The sequence below is a fragment of the Convolutriloba macropyga genome, unplaced genomic scaffold (assembly GCF_964194025.1).
Source record: "Convolutriloba macropyga unplaced genomic scaffold, txConMacr16.3 SCAFFOLD_611, whole genome shotgun sequence".
In the NCBI taxonomy this organism is placed as follows: Eukaryota; Metazoa; Xenacoelomorpha; order Acoela; family Convolutidae; genus Convolutriloba; species Convolutriloba macropyga.
In genome coordinates, this window is record NW_027450122.1 from 1 (window position 1) to 22057 (window position 22057).

Consider the following 22057-nt stretch of genomic DNA (forward strand, 5'->3'; position numbering starts at 1 on the left):
TAGCTCGAGCTTGAGCTTGAGCTAGCTGGCTTGAGCTTGCTAGCTTGAGCTTGAGCTTGCTAGCTTGAGCTTGCTAGCTTGAGCTTGCCAGCTTGAGCTTGAGCCTGCTGGCTTGAGCTTGAGCTTGCTAGCTGCAGTTAGAGCTAACTTGAGCTCTCTGCCAATCAGAGTGCGAGAAAAGCGCTCCCAAATAGCCTAACAGTGGCAGCCAATCAGAGTGCGAGAAAAGCGCTCCCAAATAGCCTAACAGTGGCAGCCAATCAGAGAGCTAGAAAATCAAAATTGCATAGAATATAAGTACCTGCAGCTCTGAGCAGAGGTGAAGGTCCGAGCAGGCTTGCTCGGGCATAGGCGAAGGTCCGAGCAAGCCTGCTCGGACCTTCACCGCTGCTCAGAGCTGCAGGTACTTATATTCTATGCAGTTTTGATTTTCTAGCTCTCTGATTGGCTGCCACTGTTAGGCTATTTGGGAGCGCTTTTCTCGCACTCTGATTGGCTTAGCAACATAAGGGTTTTTGGAACGCATTTTTAACTTAGGTAGCCATATGTGAGTCTGGGTAACAACCATTTACAACAGACGAAGAAACAAGACGAAGAGAGATGTCAGGCAAAGGAGGCAAATCGAAGAGCGGCAAGGTGGGAGCTAAGGCCAAGACCCGATCAAGCCGAGCTGGACTGCAGTTCCCCGTGGGCAGAATCCACCGATTCATCCGCAAGGGCAACTACGCTGAGAGGGTGGGAGCTGGAGCCCCAGTGTACCTTGCTGCTGTGCTTGAGTACTTGACTGCTGAGATCTTGGAGCTTGCTGGCAACGCTGCTAAGGACAACAAGAAGTCGAGAATCATCCCCCGACACTTGCAGCTCGCTATCAGAAACGACGAGGAGCTGAACAAGCTGCTGCAAGGAGTGACCATTGCTCAAGGTGGTGTGCTACCCAACATCCAAGCAGTGCTCTTGCCCAAGAAACAGTCTTCCTCTCAGCCCAAGTCTGACAAGAAGTAAAGAAGCTTCTAGCTTGCTACTTCAACACCGGCCTTTTTAAAGGCCACCAAACCTTCGAAGTTACCTTACTGGCTTCAGCTTACTACCTAGCAAGCTCAAATTAAGCTAAATGTCTTATTTTAAGCTCGAATTGAGGTATTTGAACTTCATTCAAAAACCCTTATTTGGTTCAGCCAATCAGATTGCGAGAAAGTGTTAGGCTATTTGGGAGCTCTTTTCTCGCACTCTGATTGGCTGAGAGCTCAATATACTGTTAGGCTACTTTGGGAGCTCTTTTCTCGCACTGTGATTGGCTGAAAAAGTGACGTGGAAGCCGGCGTGCCTGCGTGGCTGTTTTCTCACACTGTGGTTGGCTAAGCTCGAATATGGGCTTTTGAACGACTTTTTATATTTAGGTAGCAAAAAAGTTGGGTGCCCCAACCCAACCCAACACAACTACAACTACAACTAGTAAAAGAGGAGCAGCAGAGGACAGCAAGAGGAAATGGCACCCAAAGTGAGCGGCAAAGCAGTGAAGAAGGCAGGCAAGGCACAGAAGAAGCCCTCTGGTGACAAGAAGAAGAAAAAGAAGAGGAGAGAGACCTACTCCCTCTACATCTACAAGGTGCTGAAGCAGGTCCACCCCGACACTGGCATCTCCTCCAAAGCTATGTCGATCATGAACTCGTTCGTGAACGATATCTTTGAGAGGATAGCTGGAGAAGCTTCGAGACTGGCCCACTACAACAAGCGATCAACCATCTCAAGCCGGGAGATCCAGACTGCAGTGAGGCTCTTGCTACCAGGAGAGTTGGCCAAGCACGCTGTGAGCGAGGGAACCAAAGCTGTGACCAAATACACCAGCTCCAAGTAAAGTCCGTTGCTACTTAAGCAACAACACACAGGCCTTTTTAAAGGCCACCAAACCTTTTGAAGTTAACTTAATAGCTGCAATGAAGCTCAAAACAAGCTAACTTGAAGCTAAAAACCTTATTTTCAAAGTTGCCGGTACCCTTATTCTATGTATTTTCGAGCTATAGCTAGCTCGAGCTCAACTTAGCTAGCTTGAGCTAGCTAGTTTGAGCTTGAGCTAGCTAGTGTGAGCTTCAGCTAGCTAGTGTGAGCTTGAGCTAGCTAGCTCGAGCTTGAGCTTGAGCTAGCTGGCTTGAGCTTGCTAGCTTGAGCTTGAGCTTGCTAGCTTGAGCTTGCTAGCTTGAGCTTGCCAGCTTGAGCTTGAGCCTGCTGGCTTGAGCTTGAGCTTGCTAGCTGCAGTTAGAGCTAACTTGAGCTCTCTGCCAATCAGAGTGCGAGAAAAGCGCTCCCAAATAGCCTAACAGTGACAGCCAATCAGAGTGCGAGAAAAGCGCTCCCAAATAGCCTAACAGTGGCAGCCAATCAGAGTGCGAGAAAAGAGCTCTAAAATATCCTAACAGTTGATTCAAGCTCTAAGCCAATGAGAGATCACTAGTTCGGGGTAGTTAGGCAGCGATTTTGAGCAAAGATATCAACCCAACTACAACTACAACTATCACTACAACAGACGAAGAGAGATGGCAAGGACAAAGCAGACTGCAAGGAAGAGCACGGGAGGAAAGGCACCTAGGAAGCAGCTGGCAACAAAGGCTGCGAGGAAGAGTGCACCCTCAACTGGTGGAGTCAAGAAGCCGCACAGATACAGGCCAGGGACTGTTGCACTGAGGGAGATCAGACGCTACCAGAAGTCAACTGAGCTGTTGATCAGAAAGCTGCCCTTCCAGAGGCTTGTGAGAGAGATTGCCCAGGACTTCAAAACTGACCTGAGGTTCCAGAGCACTGCTATCATGGCCCTCCAGGAAGCAAGTGAGAGCTACTTGGTCAGCTTGTTCGAGGACACCAACTTGTGCGCCATCCACGCCAAGCGAGTTACGATCATGCCCAAGGACATCCAGCTCGCCAGGCGAATCAGAGGAGAGCGAGCTTAAAAAGCTATCAGCTCTCCAACCCAAAACGGCCTTTTTAAAGGCCACCAAACCTTGCAAGTTAACTAACTAGCTTCAAGCTAGCTTATAATAAGCTCAAAACAGCTTAAAACTCTTATTTTGAGCTGGAGTTGAGGTATGCCAACATTTTCAAAAACCCATATTTAATTCAGCCAATCAGAAAGCGAGAAAATCAAAAGTGAATAGAATAAGTGTTTATGCAGCTTCTAGCAGCTGTAAGGTACGAGCAAGCTACCTCGGAGCCTGAGTAATGTACGAGTAAGTTACCTCGGCCTTCGGAAGCTCCCTAGCTGCAGAAACACTTATTCTATGCATTCTTGATTTTCTCGCTCTCTGATTGGCTGAGCGAAATATGGGTTCTTGAAAGGTATCTCTATGGCTCGTTTCAAGTTGAAATATGGGTTTTTGAAGGTGTCAGCTCTCGACCAATCACATTGCGAGAAAATACAGTGAGCCGCCCTAGTTAGCTGGCGATTTGGGTGTCGAAATCGACTTTCTACAACCCAACAGCAACAACTACAAGAGATGTCAGGACGAGGAAAAGGAGGCAAGGGACTTGGCAAGGGTGGAGCAAAGAGGCACAGGAAGATCCTGAGGGATAACATCCAAGGCATCACCAAGCCAGCAATCAGACGATTGGCTCGACGAGGTGGAGTGAAGCGCATCAGTGGACTCATATATGAGGAGACCCGAGGTGTGCTCAAGAACTACTTGGAGAGTGTGATCAGAGATGCTGTCACCTACACCGAGCATGCCAAGAGGAAGACTGTTGTTGCAATGGACATCGTCTATGCTCTCAAGAGGCAAGGCAAGACCCTCTACGGCTTCGGAGGTTAAGCTCTGAGCAGCTCTACCTCAACACAAACAGGCCTTTTTAAAGGCCACCAAACCTTCTAAAGTTACCTTACTAGCTAGTAAGCTCAAGCTATGTAGCTAGCAAGCTCAAAACAAGCTAATTGTCTTAATTTAAGCTTGAGTTGAGGTATCTGAACTTTGTTCAAAAACTCTTATTTCTTTCAGCTAATCAGAGTTCGAGAAACTGTTAGGCTATTTGGGAGCTCTTTTCTCGCACTCTGATTGGCTGCCACTGTTAGGCTATTTGGGAGCGCTTTTCTCGCACTCTGATTGGCTTAGCAACATAAGGGTTTTTGGAACGCATTTTTAACTTAGGTAGCCATATGTGAGTCTGGGTAACAACCATTTACAACAGACGAAGAAACAAGACGAAGAGAGATGTCAGGCAAAGGAGGCAAATCGAAGAGCGGCAAGGTGGGAGCTAAGGCCAAGACCCGATCAAGCCGAGCTGGACTGCAGTTCCCCGTGGGCAGAATCCACCGATTCATCCGCAAGGGCAACTACGCTGAGAGGGTGGGAGCTGGAGCCCCAGTGTACCTTGCTGCTGTGCTTGAGTACTTGACTGCTGAGATCTTGGAGCTTGCTGGCAACGCTGCTAAGGACAACAAGAAGTCGAGAATCATCCCCCGACACTTGCAGCTCGCTATCAGAAACGACGAGGAGCTGAACAAGCTGCTGCAAGGAGTGACCATTGCTCAAGGTGGTGTGCTACCCAACATCCAAGCAGTGCTCTTGCCCAAGAAACAGTCTTCCTCTCAGCCCAAGTCTGACAAGAAGTAAAGAAGCTTCTAGCTTGCTACTTCAACACCGGCCTTTTTAAAGGCCACCAAACCTTCGAAGTTACCTTACTGGCTTCAGCTTACTACCTAGCAAGCTCAAATTAAGCTAAATGTCTTATTTTAAGCTCGAATTGAGGTATTTGAACTTCATTCAAAAACCCTTATTTGGTTCAGCCAATCAGATTGCGAGAAAGTGTTAGGCTATTTGGGAGCTCTTTTCTCGCACTCTGATTGGCTGAGAGCTCAATATACTGTTAGGCTACTTTGGGAGCTCTTTTCTCGCACTGTGATTGGCTGAAAAAGTGACGTGGAAGCCGGCGTGCCTGCGTGGCTGTTTTCTCACACTGTGGTTGGCTAAGCTCGAATATGGGCTTTTGAACGACTTTTTATATTTAGGTAGCAAAAAAGTTGGGTGCCCCAACCCAACCCAACACAACTACAACTACAACTAGTAAAAGAGGAGCAGCAGAGGACAGCAAGAGGAAATGGCACCCAAAGTGAGCGGCAAAGCAGTGAAGAAGGCAGGCAAGGCACAGAAGAAGCCCTCTGGTGACAAGAAGAAGAAAAAGAAGAGGAGAGAGACCTACTCCCTCTACATCTACAAGGTGCTGAAGCAGGTCCACCCCGACACTGGCATCTCCTCCAAAGCTATGTCGATCATGAACTCGTTCGTGAACGATATCTTTGAGAGGATAGCTGGAGAAGCTTCGAGACTGGCCCACTACAACAAGCGATCAACCATCTCAAGCCGGGAGATCCAGACTGCAGTGAGGCTCTTGCTACCAGGAGAGTTGGCCAAGCACGCTGTGAGCGAGGGAACCAAAGCTGTGACCAAATACACCAGCTCCAAGTAAAGTCCGTTGCTACTTAAGCAACAACACACAGGCCTTTTTAAAGGCCACCAAACCTTTTGAAGTTAACTTAATAGCTGCAATGAAGCTCAAAACAAGCTAACTTGAAGCTAAAAACCTTATTTTCAAAGTTGCCGGTACCCTTATTCTATGTATTTTCGAGCTATAGCTAGCTCGAGCTCAACTTAGCTAGCTTGAGCTAGCTAGTTTGAGCTTGAGCTAGCTAGTGTGAGCTTCAGCTAGCTAGTGTGAGCTTGAGCTAGCTAGCTCGAGCTTGAGCTTGAGCTAGCTGGCTTGAGCTTGCTAGCTTGAGCTTGAGCTTGCTAGCTTGAGCTTGCTAGCTTGAGCTTGCCAGCTTGAGCTTGAGCCTGCTGGCTTGAGCTTGAGCTTGCTAGCTGCAGTTAGAGCTAACTTGAGCTCTCTGCCAATCAGAGTGCGAGAAAAGCGCTCCCAAATAGCCTAACAGTGGCAGCCAATCAGAGTGCGAGAAAAGCGCTCCCAAATAGCCTAACAGTGGCAGCCAATCAGAGAGCTAGAAAATCAAAATTGCATAGAATATAAGTACCTGCAGCTCTGAGCAGAGGTGAAGGTCCGAGCAGGCTTGCTCGGGCATAGGCGAAGGTCCGAGCAAGCTTGCTCGGGCAAAGGCCAAGGTCCGAGCAAGCTTGCTCGGGCAAAGGCGAAGGTCCGAGCAAGCTTGCTCGGGCATAGGCGATGGTCCGAGCAAGCTTGCTGCTGTGCTTGAGTACTCAAGCTTGAACTAGCTTGAGTTAGCTTGAGCTAGCTTGAGTTAGCTTGAGTTAGCTTGAGTTAGCTTTAGCTAGCTTGAGTTAGCTTGAACTAGCTTGAGTTAGCTTGAGTTAGCTTGAGTTAGCTTGTCTTAGCTTTAGCTAGCTTGAGCTAGCTTGAACTAGCTTTAGCTACCTTGAGTTAGCTTGAGTTAGCTCGGGTTAGCTTGAGTTAGCTTGAGTTAGCTTGAGTTAGCTTTAGCTAGCTTGAGTTAGCTTGAGTTAGCTTGAGTTAGCTTGAACTAGCTTGAGTTAGCTTGAGTTAGCTTGAGTTAGCTTGAGTTAGCTTGAGTTAGCTTGTCTTAGCTTTAGCTAGCTTGAGTTAGCTTGAACTAGCTTTAGCTACCTTGAGTTAGCTTGAGTTAGCTCGGGTTAGCTTGAGTTAGCTTGAGTTAGCTTGAGTTAGCTTTAGCTAGCTTGAGTTAGCTTGAGTTAGCTTGAGTTAGCTTGAGTTAGCTTGAATTAGCTTGAGTTAGCTTGAGTTAGCTTTAGCTAGCTTGGGTTAGCTTGAGCTAGCTTGAGTTAGCTCGGGTTAGCTTGAGTTAGCTTGAGTTAGCTTTAGCTAGCTTGAGTTAGCTTGAGTTAGCTTGAGTTAGCTTGAGTTAGCTTTAGCTAGCTTGAGTTAGCTTGAACTAGCTTGAGTTAGCTTGAGCTAGCTTGAGTTAGCTTGAGTTAGCTTGAGTTAGCTTTAGCTAGCTTGAGTTAGCTTGAACTAGCTTGAGTTAGCTTGAGCTAGCTTGAGTTAGCTTGAGTTAGCTTGAGTTAGCTTTAGCTAGCTTGAGTTAGCTTGAACTAGCTTGAGTTAGCTTGAGTTAGCTTGAGTTAGCTTGAGTTAGCTTGTCTTAGCTTTAGCTAGCTTGAGCTAGCTTGAACTAGCTTTAGCTACCTTGAGTTAGCTTGAGTTAGCTCGGGTTAGCTTGAGTTAGCTTGAGTTAGCTTGAGTTAGCTTGAGCTAGCTTGAGTTAGCTTGAGTTAGCTTGAGTTAGCTTTAGCTAGCTTGAGTTAGCTTGAACTAGCTTGAGTTAGCTTGAGCTAGCTTGAGTTAGCTTGAGTTAGCTTGAGTTAGCTTTAGCTAGCTTGAGTTAGCTTGAACTAGCTTGAGTTAGCTTGAGTTAGCTTGAGTTAGCTTGAGTTAGCTTGTCTTAGCTTTAGCTAGCTTGAGCTAGCTTGAACTAGCTTTAGCTACCTTGAGTTAGCTTGAGTTAGCTCGGGTTAGCTTGAGTTAGCTTGAGTTAGCTTGAGTTAGCTTTAGCTAGCTTGAGTTAGCTTGAGTTAGCTTGAGTTAGCTTGAACTAGCTTGAGTTAGCTTGAGTTAGCTTGAGTTAGCTTGAGTTAGCTTGAGTTAGCTTGAGTTAGCTTGTCTTAGCTTTAGCTAGCTTGAGTTAGCTTGAACTAGCTTTAGCTACCTTGAGTTAGCTTGAGTTAGCTCGGGTTAGCTTGAGTTAGCTTGAGTTAGCTTGAGTTAGCTTTAGCTAGCTTGAGTTAGCTTGAGTTAGCTTGAGTTAGCTTGAGTTAGCTTGAATTAGCTTGAGTTAGCTTGAGTTAGCTTTAGCTAGCTTGGGTTAGCTTGAGCTAGCTTGAGTTAGCTCGGGTTAGCTTGAGTTAGCTTGAGTTAGCTTTAGCTAGCTTGAGTTAGCTTGAGTTAGCTTGAGTTAGCTTGAGTTAGCTTTAGCTAGCTTGAGTTAGCTTGAACTAGCTTGAGTTAGCTTGAGCTAGCTTGAGTTAGCTTGAGTTAGCTTGAGTTAGCTTTAGCTAGCTTGAGTTAGCTTGAACTAGCTTTAGTTAGCTTGAGTTAGCTTGAGTTAGCTTGAGTTAGCTTGAGTTAGCTTGTCTTAGCTTTAGCTAGCTTGAGTTAGCTTGAACTAGCTTTAGCTACCTTGAGTTAGCTTGAGTTAGCTCGGGTTAGCTTGAGTTAGCTTGAGTTAGCTTGAGTTAGCTTTAGCTAGCTTGAGTTAGCTTGAGTTAGCTTGAGTTAGCTTGAGTTAGCTTGAATTAGCTTGAGTTAGCTTGAGTTAGCTTTAGCTAGCTTGGGTTAGCTTGAGCTAGCTTGAGTTAGCTCGGGTTAGCTTGAGTTAGCTTGAGTTAGCTTTAGCTAGCTTGAGTTAGCTTGAGTTAGCTTGAGTTAGCTTGAGTTAGCTTTAGCTAGCTTGAGTTAGCTTGAACTAGCTTGAGTTAGCTTGAGCTAGCTTGAGTTAGCTTGAGTTAGCTTGAGTTAGCTTTAGCTAGCTTGAGTTAGCTTGAACTAGCTTGAGTTAGCTTGAGCTAGCTTGAGTTAGCTTGAGTTAGCTTGAGTTAGCTTTAGCTAGCTTGAGTTAGCTTGAACTAGCTTGAGTTAGCTTGAGTTAGCTTGAGTTAGCTTGAGTTAGCTTGTCTTAGCTTTAGCTAGCTTGAGCTAGCTTGAACTAGCTTTAGCTACCTTGAGTTAGCTTGAGTTAGCTCGGGTTAGCTTGAGTTAGCTTGAGTTAGCTTGAGTTAGCTTTAGCTAGCTTGAGTTAGCTTGAGTTAGCTTGAGTTAGCTTGAACTAGCTTGAGTTAGCTTGAGTTAGCTTGAGTTAGCTTGAGTTAGCTTGAGTTAGCTTGAGTTAGCTTGTCTTAGCTTTAGCTAGCTTGAGTTAGCTTGAACTAGCTTTAGCTACCTTGAGTTAGCTTGAGTTAGCTCGGGTTAGCTTGAGTTAGCTTGAGTTAGCTTGAGTTAGCTTTAGCTAGCTTGAGTTAGCTTGAGTTAGCTTGAGTTAGCTTGAGTTAGCTTGAATTAGCTTGAGTTAGCTTGAGTTAGCTTTAGCTAGCTTGGGTTAGCTTGAGCTAGCTTGGGTTAGCTCGGGTTAGCTTGAGTTAGCTTGAGTTAGCTTTAGCTAGCTTGAGTTAGCTTGAGTTAGCTTGAGTTAGCTTGAGTTAGCTTTAGCTAGCTTGAGTTAGCTTGAACTAGCTTGAGTTAGCTTGAGCTAGCTTGAGTTAGCTTGAGTTAGCTTGAGTTAGCTTTAGCTAGCTTGAGTTAGCTTGAACTAGCTTGAGTTAGCTTGAGCTAGCTTGAGTTAGCTTGAGTTAGCTTGAGTTAGCTTTAGCTAGCTTGAGTTAGCTTGAACTAGCTTGAGTTAGCTTGAGTTAGCTTGAGTTAGCTTGAGTTAGCTTGTCTTAGCTTTAGCTAGCTTGAGCTAGCTTGAACTAGCTTTAGCTACCTTGAGTTAGCTTGAGTTAGCTCGGGTTAGCTTGAGTTAGCTTGAGTTAGCTTGAGTTAGCTTGAGCTAGCTTGAGTTAGCTTGAGTTAGCTTGAGTTAGCTTTAGCTAGCTTGAGTTAGCTTGAACTAGCTTGAGTTAGCTTGAGCTAGCTTGAGTTAGCTTGAGTTAGCTTGAGTTAGCTTTAGCTAGCTTGAGTTAGCTTGAACTAGCTTGAGTTAGCTTGAGTTAGCTTGAGTTAGCTTGAGTTAGCTTGTCTTAGCTTTAGCTAGCTTGAGCTAGCTTGAACTAGCTTTAGCTACCTTGAGTTAGCTTGAGTTAGCTCGGGTTAGCTTGAGTTAGCTTGAGTTAGCTTGAGTTAGCTTTAGCTAGCTTGAGTTAGCTTGAGTTAGCTTGAGTTAGCTTGAACTAGCTTGAGTTAGCTTGAGTTAGCTTGAGTTAGCTTGAGTTAGCTTGAGTTAGCTTGAGTTAGCTTGTCTTAGCTTTAGCTAGCTTGAGTTAGCTTGAACTAGCTTTAGCTACCTTGAGTTAGCTTGAGTTAGCTCGGGTTAGCTTGAGTTAGCTTGAGTTAGCTTGAGTTAGCTTTAGCTAGCTTGAGTTAGCTTGAGTTAGCTTGAGTTAGCTTGAGTTAGCTTGAATTAGCTTGAGTTAGCTTGAGTTAGCTTTAGCTAGCTTGGGTTAGCTTGAGCTAGCTTGAGTTAGCTCGGGTTAGCTTGAGTTAGCTTGAGTTAGCTTTAGCTAGCTTGAGTTAGCTTGAGTTAGCTTGAGTTAGCTTGAGTTAGCTTTAGCTAGCTTGAGTTAGCTTGAACTAGCTTGAGTTAGCTTGAGCTAGCTTGAGTTAGCTTGAGTTAGCTTGAGTTAGCTTTAGCTAGCTTGAGTTAGCTTGAACTAGCTTTAGTTAGCTTGAGTTAGCTTGAGTTAGCTTGAGTTAGCTTGAGTTAGCTTGTCTTAGCTTTAGCTAGCTTGAGTTAGCTTGAACTAGCTTTAGCTACCTTGAGTTAGCTTGAGTTAGCTCGGGTTAGCTTGAGTTAGCTTGAGTTAGCTTGAGTTAGCTTTAGCTAGCTTGAGTTAGCTTGAGTTAGCTTGAGTTAGCTTGAGTTAGCTTGAATTAGCTTGAGTTAGCTTGAGTTAGCTTTAGCTAGCTTGGGTTAGCTTGAGCTAGCTTGAGTTAGCTCGGGTTAGCTTGAGTTAGCTTGAGTTAGCTTTAGCTAGCTTGAGTTAGCTTGAGTTAGCTTGAGTTAGCTTGAGTTAGCTTTAGCTAGCTTGAGTTAGCTTGAACTAGCTTGAGTTAGCTTGAGCTAGCTTGAGTTAGCTTGAGTTAGCTTGAGTTAGCTTTAGCTAGCTTGAGTTAGCTTGAACTAGCTTGAGTTAGCTTGAGCTAGCTTGAGTTAGCTTGAGTTAGCTTGAGTTAGCTTTAGCTAGCTTGAGTTAGCTTGAACTAGCTTGAGTTAGCTTGAGTTAGCTTGAGTTAGCTTGAGTTAGCTTGTCTTAGCTTTAGCTAGCTTGAGCTAGCTTGAACTAGCTTTAGCTACCTTGAGTTAGCTTGAGTTAGCTCGGGTTAGCTTGAGTTAGCTTGAGTTAGCTTGAGTTAGCTTTAGCTAGCTTGAGTTAGCTTGAGTTAGCTTGAGTTAGCTTGAACTAGCTTGAGTTAGCTTGAGTTAGCTTGAGTTAGCTTGAGTTAGCTTGAGTTAGCTTGAGTTAGCTTGTCTTAGCTTTAGCTAGCTTGAGTTAGCTTGAACTAGCTTTAGCTACCTTGAGTTAGCTTGAGTTAGCTCGGGTTAGCTTGAGTTAGCTTGAGTTAGCTTGAGTTAGCTTTAGCTAGCTTGAGTTAGCTTGAGTTAGCTTGAGTTAGCTTGAGTTAGCTTGAATTAGCTTGAGTTAGCTTGAGTTAGCTTTAGCTAGCTTGGGTTAGCTTGAGCTAGCTTGAGTTAGCTCGGGTTAGCTTGAGTTAGCTTGAGTTAGCTTTAGCTAGCTTGAGTTAGCTTGAGTTAGCTTGAGTTAGCTTGAGTTAGCTTTAGCTAGCTTGAGTTAGCTTGAACTAGCTTGAGTTAGCTTGAGCTAGCTTGAGTTAGCTTGAGTTAGCTTGAGTTAGCTTTAGCTAGCTTGAGTTAGCTTGAACTAGCTTTAGTTAGCTTGAGTTAGCTTGAGTTAGCTTGAGTTAGCTTGTCTTAGCTTTAGCTAGCTTGAGTTAGCTTGAACTAGCTTTAGCTACCTTGAGTTAGCTTGAGTTAGCTCGGGTTAGCTTGAGTTAGCTTGAGTTAGCTTGAGTTAGCTTTAGCTAGCTTGAGTTAGCTTGAGTTAGCTTGAGTTAGCTTGAACTAGCTTGAGTTAGCTTGAGTTAGCTTGAGTTAGCTTGAGTTAGCTTGAGTTAGCTTGAGTTAGCTTGTCTTAGCTTTAGCTAGCTTGAGTTAGCTTGAACTAGCTTTAGCTACCTTGAGTTAGCTTGAGTTAGCTCGGGTTAGCTTGAGTTAGCTTGAGTTAGCTTGAGTTAGCTTTAGCTAGCTTGAGTTAGCTTGAGTTAGCTTGAGTTAGCTTGAGTTAGCTTGAATTAGCTTGAGTTAGCTTGAGTTAGCTTTAGCTAGCTTGGGTTAGCTTGAGCTAGCTTGAGTTAGCTCGGGTTAGCTTGAGTTAGCTTGAGTTAGCTTTAGCTAGCTTGAGTTAGCTTGAGTTAGCTTGAGTTAGCTTGAGTTAGCTTTAGCTAGCTTGAGTTAGCTTGAACTAGCTTGAGTTAGCTTGAGCTAGCTTGAGTTAGCTTGAGTTAGCTTGAGTTAGCTTTGGCTAGCTTGAGTTAGCTTGAACTAGCTTGAGTTAGCTTGAGTTAGCTTGAGTTAGCTTGTCTTAGCTTTAGCTAGCTTGAGCTAGCTTGAACTAGCTTTAGCTACCTTGAGTTAGCTTGAGTTAGCTCGGGTTAGCTTGAGTTAGCTTGAGTTAGCTTGAGTTAGCTTTAGCTAGCTTGAGTTAGCTTGAGTTAGCTTGAGTTAGCTTGAACTAGCTTGAGTTAGCTTGAGTTAGCTTGAGTTAGCTTGAGTTAGCTTGAGTTAGCTTGTCGTAGCTTTAGCTAGATTGAGTTAGCTTGAACTAGCTTTAGCTACCTTGAGTTAGCTTGAGTTAGCTCGGGTTAGCTTGAGTTAGCTTGAGTTAGCTTGAGTTAGCTTTAGCTAGCTTGAGTTAGCTTGAGTTAGCTTGAGTTAGCTTGAGTTAGCTTGAATTAGCTTGAGTTAGCTTGAGTTAGCTTTAGCTAGCTTGGGTTAGCTTGAGCTAGCTTGAGTTAGCTCGGGTTAGCTTGAGTTAGCTTGAGTTAGCTTTAGCTAGCTTGAGTTAGCTTGAGTTAGCTTGAGTTAGCTTGAGTTAGCTTTAGCTAGCTTGAGTTAGCTTGAACTAGCTTGAGTTAGCTTGAGCTAGCTTGAGTTAGCTTGAGTTAGCTTGAGTTAGCTTTAGCTAGCTTGAGTTAGCTTGAACTAGCTTGAGTTAGCTTGAGTTAGCTTGAGTTAGCTTGAGTTAGCTTGTCTTAGCTTTAGCTAGCTTGAGCTAGCTTGAACTAGCTTTAGCTACCTTGAGTTAGCTTGAGTTAGCTCGGGTTAGCTTGAGTTAGCTTGAGTTAGCTTGAGTTAGCTTTAGCTAGCTTGAGTTAGCTTGAGTTAGCTTGAGTTAGCTTGAACTAGCTTGAGTTAGCTTGAGTTAGCTTGAGTTAGCTTGAGTTAGCTTGAGTTAGCTTGTCTTAGCTTTAGCTAGCTTGAGTTAGCTTGAACTAGCTTTAGCTACCTTGAGTTAGCTTGAGTTAGCTCGGGTTAGCTTGAGTTAGCTTGAGTTAGCTTGAGTTAGCTTTAGCTAGCTTGAGTTAGCTTGAGTTAGCTTGAGTTAGCTTGAGTTAGCTTGAATTAGCTTGAGTTAGCTTGAGTTAGCTTTAGCTAGCTTGGGTTAGCTTGAGCTAGCTTGAGTTAGCTCGGGTTAGCTTGAGTTAGCTTGAGTTAGCTTTAGCTAGCTTGAGTTAGCTTGAGTTAGCTTGAGTTAGCTTGAGTTAGCTTTAGCTAGCTTGAGTTAGCTTGAACTAGCTTGAGTTAGCTTGAGCTAGCTTGAGTTAGCTTGAGTTAGCTTGAGTTAGCTTTAGCTAGCTTGAGTTAGCTTGAACTAGCTTTAGTTAGCTTGAGTTAGCTTGAGTTAGCTTGAGTTAGCTTGAGTTAGCTTGTCTTAGCTTTAGCTAGCTTGAGTTAGCTTGAACTAGCTTTAGCTACCTTGAGTTAGCTTGAGTTAGCTCGGGTTAGCTTGAGTTAGCTTGAGTTAGCTTGAGTTAGCTTTAGCTAGCTTGAGTTAGCTTGAGTTAGCTTGAGTTAGCTTGAACTAGCTTGAGTTAGCTTGAGTTAGCTTGAGTTAGCTTGAGTTAGCTTGAGTTAGCTTGAGTTAGCTTGTCTTAGCTTTAGCTAGCTTGAGTTAGCTTGAACTAGCTTTAGCTACCTTGAGTTAGCTTGAGTTAGCTCGGGTTAGCTTGAGTTAGCTTGAGTTAGCTTGAGTTAGCTTTAGCTAGCTTGAGTTAGCTTGAGTTAGCTTGAGTTAGCTTGAGTTAGCTTGAATTAGCTTGAGTTAGCTTGAGTTAGCTTTAGCTAGCTTGGGTTAGCTTGAGCTAGCTTGAGTTAGCTCGGGTTAGCTTGAGTTAGCTTGAGTTAGCTTTAGCTAGCTTGAGTTAGCTTGAGTTAGCTTGAGTTAGCTTGAGTTAGCTTTAGCTAGCTTGAGTTAGCTTGAACTAGCTTGAGTTAGCTTGAGCTAGCTTGAGTTAGCTTGAGTTAGCTTGAGTTAGCTTTAGCTAGCTTGAGTTAGCTTGAACTAGCTTGAGTTAGCTTGAGTTAGCTTGAGTTAGCTTGTCTTAGCTTTAGCTAGCTTGAGCTAGCTTGAACTAGCTTTAGCTACCTTGAGTTAGCTTGAGTTAGCTCGGGTTAGCTTGAGTTAGCTTGAGTTAGCTTGAGTTAGCTTTAGCTAGCTTGAGTTAGCTTGAGTTAGCTTGAGTTAGCTTGAACTAGCTTGAGTTAGCTTGAGTTAGCTTGAGTTAGCTTGAGTTAGCTTGAGTTAGCTTGTCTTAGCTTTAGCTAGCTTGAGTTAGCTTGAACTAGCTTTAGCTACCTTGAGTTAGCTTGAGTTAGCTCGGGTTAGCTTGAGTTAGCTTGAGTTAGCTTGAGTTAGCTTTAGCTAGCTTGAGTTAGCTTGAGTTAGCTTGAGTTAGCTTGAGTTAGCTTGAATTAGCTTGAGTTAGCTTGAGTTAGCTTTAGCTAGCTTGGGTTAGCTTGAGCTAGCTTGAGTTAGCTCGGGTTAGCTTGAGTTAGCTTGAGTTAGCTTTAGCTAGCTTGAGTTAGCTTGAGTTAGCTTGAGTTAGCTTGAGTTAGCTTTAGCTAGCTTGAGTTAGCTTGAACTAGCTTGAGTTAGCTTGAGCTAGCTTGAGTTAGCTTGAGTTAGCTTGAGTTAGCTTTAGCTAGCTTGAGTTAGCTTGAACTAGCTTTAGTTAGCTTGAGTTAGCTTGAGTTAGCTTGAGTTAGCTTGAGTTAGCTTGTCTTAGCTTTAGCTAGCTTGAGTTAGCTTGAACTAGCTTTAGCTACCTTGAGTTAGCTTGAGTTAGCTCGGGTTAGCTTGAGTTAGCTTGAGTTAGCTTGAGTTAGCTTTAGCTAGCTTGAGTTAGCTTGAGTTAGCTTGAGTTAGCTTGAACTAGCTTGAGTTAGCTTTAGCTAGCTTGAGTTAGCTTGAACTAGCTTTAGCTACCTTGAGTTAGCTTGAGTTAGCTCGGGTTAGCTTGAGTTAGCTTGAGTTAGCTTGAGTTAGCTTTAGCTAGCTTGAGTTAGCTTGAGTTAGCTTGAGTTAGCTTGAACTAGCTTGAGTTAGCTTGAGTTAGCTTGAATTAGCTTGAGTTAGCTTGAGTTAGCTTTAGCTAGCTTGGGTTAGCTTGAGCTAGCTTGAGTTAGCTCGGGTTAGCTTGAGTTAGCTTGAGTTAGCTTTAGCTAGCTTGAGTTAGCTTGAGTTAGCTTGAGTTAGCTTGAGTTAGCTTTAGCTAGCTTGAGTTAGCTTGAACTAGCTTGAGTTAGCTTGAGCTAGCTTGAGTTAGCTTGAGTTAGCTTGAGTTAGCTTTAGCTAGCTTGAGTTAGCTTGAACTAGCTTTAGTTAGCTTGAGTTAGCTTGAGTTAGCTTGAGTTAGCTTGAGTTAGCTTGTCTTAGCTTTAGCTAGCTTGAGTTAGCTTGAACTAGCTTTAGCTACCTTGAGTTAGCTTGAGTTAGCTCGGGTTAGCTTGAGTTAGCTTGAGTTAGCTTGAGTTAGCTTTAGCTAGCTTGAGTTAGCTTGAGTTAGCTTGAGTTAGCTTGAACTAGCTTGAGTTAGCTTGAGTTAGCTTGAGTTAGCTTGAGTTAGCTTGAGTTAGCTTGAGTTAGCTTGTCTTAGCTTTAGCTAGCTTGAGTTAGCTTGAACTAGCTTTAGCTACCTTGAGTTAGCTTGAGTTAGCTCGGGTTAGCTTGAGTTAGCTTGAGTTAGCTTGAGTTAGCTTTAGCTAGCTTGAGTTAGCTTGAGTTAGCTTGAGTTAGCTTGAGTTAGCTTGAATTAGCTTGAGTTAGCTTGAGTTAGCTTTAGCTAGCTTGGGTTAGCTTGAGCTAGCTTGAGTTAGCTCGGGTTAGCTTGAGTTAGCTTGAGTTAGCTTTAGCTAGCTTGAGTTAGCTTGAGTTAGCTTGAGTTAGCTTGAGTTAGCTTTAGCCAGCTTGAGTTAGCTTGAACTAGCTTGAGTTAGCTTGAGCTAGCTTGAGTTAGCTTGAGTTAGCTTGAGTTAGCTTTAGCTAGCTTGAGTTAGCTTGAACTAGCTTGAGTTAGCTTGAGTTAGCTTGAGTTAGCTTGTCTTAGCTTTAGCTAGCTTGAGCTAGCTTGAACTAGCTTTAGCTACCTTGAGTTAGCTTGAGTTAGCTCGGGTTAGCTTGAGTTAGCTTGAGTTAGCTTGAGTTAGCTTTAGCTAGCTTGAGTTAGCTTGAGTTAGCTTGAGTTAGCTTGAACTAGCTTGAGTTAGCTTGAGTTAGCTTTAGCTAGCTTGAGTTAGCTTGAGTTAGCTTGAGTTAGCTTGAACTAGCTTGAGTTAGCTTGTCTTAGCTTTAGCTAGCTTGAGTTAGCTTGAACTAGCTTTAGCTACCTTGAGTTAGCTTGAGTTAGCTCGGGTTAGCTTGAGTTAGCTTGAGTTAGCTTGAGTTAGCTTTAGCTAGCTTGAGTTAGCTTGAGTTAGCTTGAGTTAGCTTGAGTTAGCTTGAATTAGCTTGAGTTAGCTTGAGTTAGCTTTAGCTAGCTTGGGTTAGCTTGAGCTAGCTTGAGTTAGCTCGGGTTAGCTTGAGTTAGCTTGAGTTAGCTTTAGCTAGCTTGAGTTAGCTTGAGTTAGCTTGAGTTAGCTTGAGTTAGCTTTAGCTAGCTTGAGTTAGCTTGAACTAGCTTGAGTTAGCTTGAGCTAGCTTGAGTTAGCTTGAGTTAGCTTGAGTTAGCTTTAGCTAGCTTGAGTTAGCTTGAACTAGCTTTAGTTAGCTTGAGTTAGCTTGAGTTAGCTTGAGTTAGCTTGAGTTAGCTTGTCTTAGCTTTAGCTAGCTTGAGTTAGCTTGAACTAGCTTTAGCTACCTTGAGTTAGCTTGAGTTAGCTCGGGTTAGCTTGAGTTAGCTTGAGTTAGCTTGAGTTAGCTTTAGCTAGCTTGAGTTAGCTTGAGTTAGCTTGAGTTAGCTTGAACTAGCTTGAGTTAGCTTGAGTTAGCTTGAGTTAGCTTGAGTTAGCTTGAGTTAGCTTGAGTTAGCTTGTCTTAGCTTTAGCTAGCTTGAGTTAGCTTGAACTAGCTTTAGCTACCTTGAGTTAGCTTGAGTTAGCTCGGGTTAGCTTGAGTTAGCTTGAGTTAGCTTGAGTTAGCTTTAGCTAGCTTGAGTTAGCTTGAGTTAGCTTGAGTTAGCTTGAGTTAGCTTGAATTAGCTTGAGTTAGCTTGAGTTAGCTTTAGCTAGCTTGGGTTAGCTTGAGCTAGCTTGAGTTAGCTCGGGTTAGCTTGAGTTAGCTTGAGTTAGCTTTAGCTAGCTTGAGTTAGCTTGAGTTAGCTTGAGTTAGCTTGAGTTAGCTTTAGCTAGCTTGAGTTAGCTTGAACTAGCTTGAGTTAGCTTGAGCTAGCTTGAGTTAGCTTGAGTTAGCTTGAGTTAGCTTTAGCTAGCTTGAGTTAGCTTGAACTAGCTTGAGTTAGCTTGAGCTAGCTTGAGTTAGCTTGAGTTAGCTTGAGTTAGCTTTAGCTAGCTTGAGTTAGCTTGAACTAGCTTGAGTTAGCTTGAGTTAGCTTGAGTTAGCTTGAGTTAGCTTGTCTTAGCTTTAGCTAGCTTGAGCTAGCTTGAACTAGCTTTAGCTACCTTGAGTTAGCTTGAGTTAGCTCGGGTTAGCTTGAGTTAGCTTGAGTTAGCTTGAGTTAGCTTGAGCTAGCTTGAGTTAGCTTGAGTTAGCTTGAGTTAGCTTTAGCTAGCTTGAGTTAGCTTGAACTAGCTTGAGTTAGCTTGAGCTAGCTTGAGTTAGCTTGAGTTAGCTTGAGTTAGCTTTAGCTAGCTTGAGTTAGCTTGAACTAGCTTGAGTTAGCTTGAGTTAGCTTGAGTTAGCTTGAGTTAGCTTGTCTTAGCTTTAGCTAGCTTGAGCTAGCTTGAACTAGCTTTAGCTACCTTGAGTTAGCTTGAGTTAGCTCGGGTTAGCTTGAGTTAGCTTGAGTTAGCTTGAGTTAGCTTTAGCTAGCTTGAGTTAGCTTGAGTTAGCTTGAGTTAGCTTGAACTAGCTTGAGTTAGCTTGAGTTAGCTTGAGTTAGCTTGAGTTAGCTTGAGTTAGCTTGAGTTAGCTTGTCTTAGCTTTAGCTAGCTTGAGTTAGCTTGAACTAGCTTTAGCTACCTTGAGTTAGCTTGAGTTAGCTCGGGTTAGCTTGAGTTAGCTTGAGTTAGCTTGAGTTAGCTTTAGCTAGCTTGAGTTAGCTTGAGTTAGCTTGAGTTAGCTTGAGTTAGCTTGAATTAGCTTGAGTTAGCTTGAGTTAGCTTTAGCTAGCTTGGGTTAGCTTGAGCTAGCTTGAGTTAGCTCGGGTTAGCTTGAGTTAGCTTGAGTTAGCTTTAGCTAGCTTGAGTTAGCTTGAGTTAGCTTGAGTTAGCTTGAGTTAGCTTTAGCTAGCTTGAGTTAGCTTGAACTAGCTTGAGTTAGCTTGAGCTAGCTTGAGTTAGCTTGAGTTAGCTTGAGTTAGCTTTAGCTAGCTTGAGTTAGCTTGAACTAGCTTTAGTTAGCTTGAGTTAGCTTGAGTTAGCTTGAGTTAGCTTGAGTTAGCTTGTCTTAGCTTTAGCTAGCTTGAGTTAGCTTGAACTAGCTTTAGCTACCTTGAGTTAGCTTGAGTTAGCTCGGGTTAGCTTGAGTTAGCTTGAGTTAGCTTGAGTTAGCTTTAGCTAGCTTGAGTTAGCTTGAGTTAGCTTGAGTTAGCTTGAGTTAGCTTGAATTAGCTTGAGTTAGCTTGAGTTAGCTTTAGCTAGCTTGGGTTAGCTTGAGCTAGCTTGAGTTAGCTCGGGTTAGCTTGAGTTAGCTTGAGTTAGCTTTAGCTAGCTTGAGTTAGCTTGAGTTAGCTTGAGTTAGCTTGAGTTAGCTTTAGCTAGCTTGAGTTAGCTTGAACTAGCTTGAGTTAGCTTGAGCTAGCTTGAGCTAGCTTGAGTTAGCTTGAGTTAGCTTTAGCTAGCTTGAGTTAGCTTGAACTAGCTTGAGTTAGCTTGAGCTAGCTTGAGTTAGCTTGAGTTAGCTTGAGTTAGCTTTAGCTAGCTTGAGTTAGCTTGAACTAGCTTGAGTTAGCTTGAGTTAGCTTGAGTTAGCTTGAGTTAGCTTGTCTTAGCTTTAGCTAGCTTGAGCTAGCTTGAACTAGCTTTAGCTACCTTGAGTTAGCTTGAGTTAGCTCGGGTTAGCTTGAGTTAGCTTGAGTTAGCTTGAGTTAGCTTTAGCTAGCTTGAGTTAGCTTGAGTTAGCTTGAGTTAGCTTGAACTAGCTTGAGTTAGCTTGAGTTAGCTTGAGTTAGCTTGAGTTAGCTTGAGTTAGCTTGAGTTAGCTTGTCTTAGCTTTAGCTAGCTTGAGTTAGCTTGAACTAGCTTTAGCTACCTTGAGTTAGCTTGAGTTAGCTCGGGTTAGCTTGAGTTAGCTTGAGTTAGCTTGAGTTAGCTTTAGCTAGCTTGAGTTAGCTTGAGTTAGCTTGAGTTAGCTTGAGTTAGCTTGAATTAGCTTGAGTTAGCTTGAGTTAGCTTTAGCTAGCTTGGGTTAGCTTGAGCTAGCTTGAGTTAGCTCGGGTTAGCTTGAGTTAGCTTGAGTTAGCTTTAGCTAGCTTGAGTTAGCTTGAGTTAGCTTGAGTTAGCTTGAGTTAGCTTTAGCTAGCTTGAGTTAGCTTGAACTAGCTTGAGTTAGCTTGAGCTAGCTTGAGTTAGCTTGAGTTAGCTTGAGTTAGCTTTAGCTAGCTTGAGTTAGCTTGAACTAGCTTTAGTTAGCTTGAGTTAGCTTGAGTTAGCTTGAGTTAGCTTGAGTTAGCTTGTCTTAGCTTTAGCTAGCTTGAGTTAGCTTGAACTAGCTTTAGCTACCTTGAGTTAGCTTGAGTTAGCTCGGGTTAGCTTGAGTTAGCTTGAGTTAGCTTGAGTTAGCTTTAGCTAGCTTGAGTTAGCTTGAGTTAGCTTGAGTTAGCTTGAACTAGCTTGAGTTAGCTTGAGTTAGCTTGAGTTAGCTTGAGTTAGCTTGAGTTAGCTTGAGTTAGCTTGTCTTAGCTTTAGCTAGCTTGAGTTAGCTTGAACTAGCTTTAGCTACCTTGAGTTAGCTTGAGTTAGCTCGGGTTAGCTTGAGTTAGCTTGAGTTAGCTTGAGTTAGCTTTAGCTAGCTTGAGTTAGCTTGAGTTAGCTTGAGTTAGCTTGAGTTAGCTTGAATTAGCTTGAGTTAGCTTGAGTTAGCTTTAGCTAGCTTGGGTTAGCTTGAGCTAGCTTGAGTTAGCTCGGGTTAGCTTGAGTTAGCTTGAGTTAGCTTTAGCTAGCTTGAGTTAGCTTGAGTTAGCTTGAGTTAGCTTGAGTTAGCTTTAGCTAGCTTGAGTTAGCTTGAACTAGCTTGAGTTAGCTTGAGCTAGCTTGAGTTAGCTTGAGTTAGCTTGAGTTAGCTTTGGCTAGCTTGAGTTAGCTTGAACTAGCTTGAGTTAGCTTGAGTTAGCTTGAGTTAGCTTGTCTTAGCTTTAGCTAGCTTGAGCTAGCTTGAACTAGCTTTAGCTACCTTGAGTTAGCTTGAGTTAGCTCGGGTTAGCTTGAGTTAGCTTGAGTTAGCTTGAGTTAGCTTTAGCTAGCTTGAGTTAGCTTGAGTTAGCTTGAGTTAGCTTGAACTAGCTTGAGTTAGCTTGAGTTAGCTTGAGTTAGCTTGAGTTAGCTTGAGTTAGCTTGTCTTAGCTTTAGCTAGCTTGAGTTAGCTTGAACTAGCTTTAGCTACCTTGAGTTAGCTTGAGTTAGCTCGGGTTAGCTTGAGTTAGCTTGAGTTAGCTTGAGTTAGCTTTAGCTAGCTTGAGTTAGCTTGAGTTAGCTTGAGTTAGCTTGAGTTAGCTTGAATTAGCTTGAGTTAGCTTGAGTTAGCTTTAGCTAGCTTGGGTTAGCTTGAGCTAGCTTGAGTTAGCTCGGGTTAGCTTGAGTTAGCTTGAGTTAGCTTTAGCTAGCTTGAGTTAGCTTGAGTTAGCTTGAGTTAGCTTGAGTTAGCTTTAGCTAGCTTGAGTTAGCTTGAACTAGCTTGAGTTAGCTTGAGCTAGCTTGAGTTAGCTTGAGTTAGCTTGAGTTAGCTTTAGCTAGCTTGAGTTAGCTTGAACTAGCTTGAGTTAGCTTGAGTTAGCTTGAGTTAGCTTGAGTTAGCTTGTCTTAGCTTTAGCTAGCTTGAGCTAGCTTGAACTAGCTTTAGCTACCTTGAGTTAGCTTGAGTTAGCTCGGGTTAGCTTGAGTTAGCTTGAGTTAGCTTGAGTTAGCTTTAGCTAGCTTGAGTTAGCTTGAGTTAGCTTGAGTTAGCTTGAACTAGCTTGAGTTAGCTTGAGTTAGCTTGAGTTAGCTTGAGTTAGCTTGAGTTAGCTTGTCTTAGCTTTAGCTAGCTTGAGTTAGCTTGAACTAGCTTTAGCTACCTTGAGTTAGCTTGAGTTAGCTCGGGTTAGCTTGAGTTAGCTTGAGTTAGCTTGAGTTAGCTTTAGCTAGCTTGAGTTAGCTTGAGTTAGCTTGAGTTAGCTTGAGTTAGCTTGAATTAGCTTGAGTTAGCTTGAGTTAGCTTTAGCTAGCTTGGGTTAGCTTGAGCTAGCTTGAGTTAGCTCGGGTTAGCTTGAGTTAGCTTGAGTTAGCTTTAGCTAGCTTGAGTTAGCTTGAGTTAGCTTGAGTTAGCTTGAGTTAGCTTTAGCTAGCTTGAGTTAGCTTGAACTAGCTTGAGTTAGCTTGAGCTAGCTTGAGTTAGCTTGAGTTAGCTTGAGTTAGCTTTAGCTAGCTTGAGTTAGCTTGAACTAGCTTTAGTTAGCTTGAGTTAGCTTGAGTTAGCTTGAGTTAGCTTGAGTTAGCTTGTCTTAGCTTTAGCTAGCTTGAGTTAGCTTGAACTAGCTTTAGCTACCTTGAGTTAGCTTGAGTTAGCTCGGGTTAGCTTGAGTT

The 22057-nt window shown here is 43.3% G+C and overlaps 6 protein-coding genes across 6 annotated transcripts; all 6 read left to right on the forward strand.

Annotated features, from left to right (window-relative positions):
* Positions 1 to 554: 554 nt before the first annotated feature.
* LOC142355613 (histone H2A, embryonic) lies at positions 555 to 1061 on the forward strand. The gene has a single exon (XM_075407727.1). The coding sequence runs from the start codon at positions 601 to 603 to the stop codon at positions 1000 to 1002; it is 402 nt and encodes a 133-aa protein (XP_075263842.1). The 5' UTR covers positions 555 to 600; the 3' UTR covers positions 1003 to 1061.
* Positions 1062 to 1409: 348 nt separating this feature from the next.
* LOC142355615 (histone H2B.3) lies at positions 1410 to 1879 on the forward strand. Its single transcript, XM_075407729.1, has one exon. It carries the CDS (start codon positions 1487 to 1489, stop codon positions 1853 to 1855), a length of 369 nt encoding a protein of 122 aa, XP_075263844.1. The 5' UTR covers positions 1410 to 1486; the 3' UTR covers positions 1856 to 1879.
* A 600-nt stretch (positions 1880 to 2479) lies between these two features.
* Positions 2480 to 2992, forward strand: LOC142355611 (histone H3). The gene has a single exon (XM_075407724.1). The coding sequence runs from the start codon at positions 2532 to 2534 to the stop codon at positions 2940 to 2942; it is 411 nt and encodes a 136-aa protein (XP_075263839.1). The 5' UTR covers positions 2480 to 2531; the 3' UTR covers positions 2943 to 2992.
* A 449-nt stretch (positions 2993 to 3441) lies between these two features.
* On the forward strand, positions 3442 to 3839 carry LOC142355616 (histone H4-like). The gene has a single exon (XM_075407730.1). The coding sequence runs from the start codon at positions 3486 to 3488 to the stop codon at positions 3795 to 3797; it is 312 nt and encodes a 103-aa protein (XP_075263845.1). The 5' UTR covers positions 3442 to 3485; the 3' UTR covers positions 3798 to 3839.
* Positions 3840 to 4148: 309 nt separating this feature from the next.
* Positions 4149 to 4654, forward strand: LOC142355612 (histone H2A, embryonic). Its single transcript, XM_075407726.1, has one exon. The coding sequence runs from the start codon at positions 4194 to 4196 to the stop codon at positions 4593 to 4595; it is 402 nt and encodes a 133-aa protein (XP_075263841.1). The 5' UTR covers positions 4149 to 4193; the 3' UTR covers positions 4596 to 4654.
* A 343-nt stretch (positions 4655 to 4997) lies between these two features.
* On the forward strand, positions 4998 to 5472 carry LOC142355614 (histone H2B.3). The gene has a single exon (XM_075407728.1). The coding sequence runs from the start codon at positions 5080 to 5082 to the stop codon at positions 5446 to 5448; it is 369 nt and encodes a 122-aa protein (XP_075263843.1). The 5' UTR covers positions 4998 to 5079; the 3' UTR covers positions 5449 to 5472.
* Positions 5473 to 22057: the final 16585 nt, after the last annotated feature.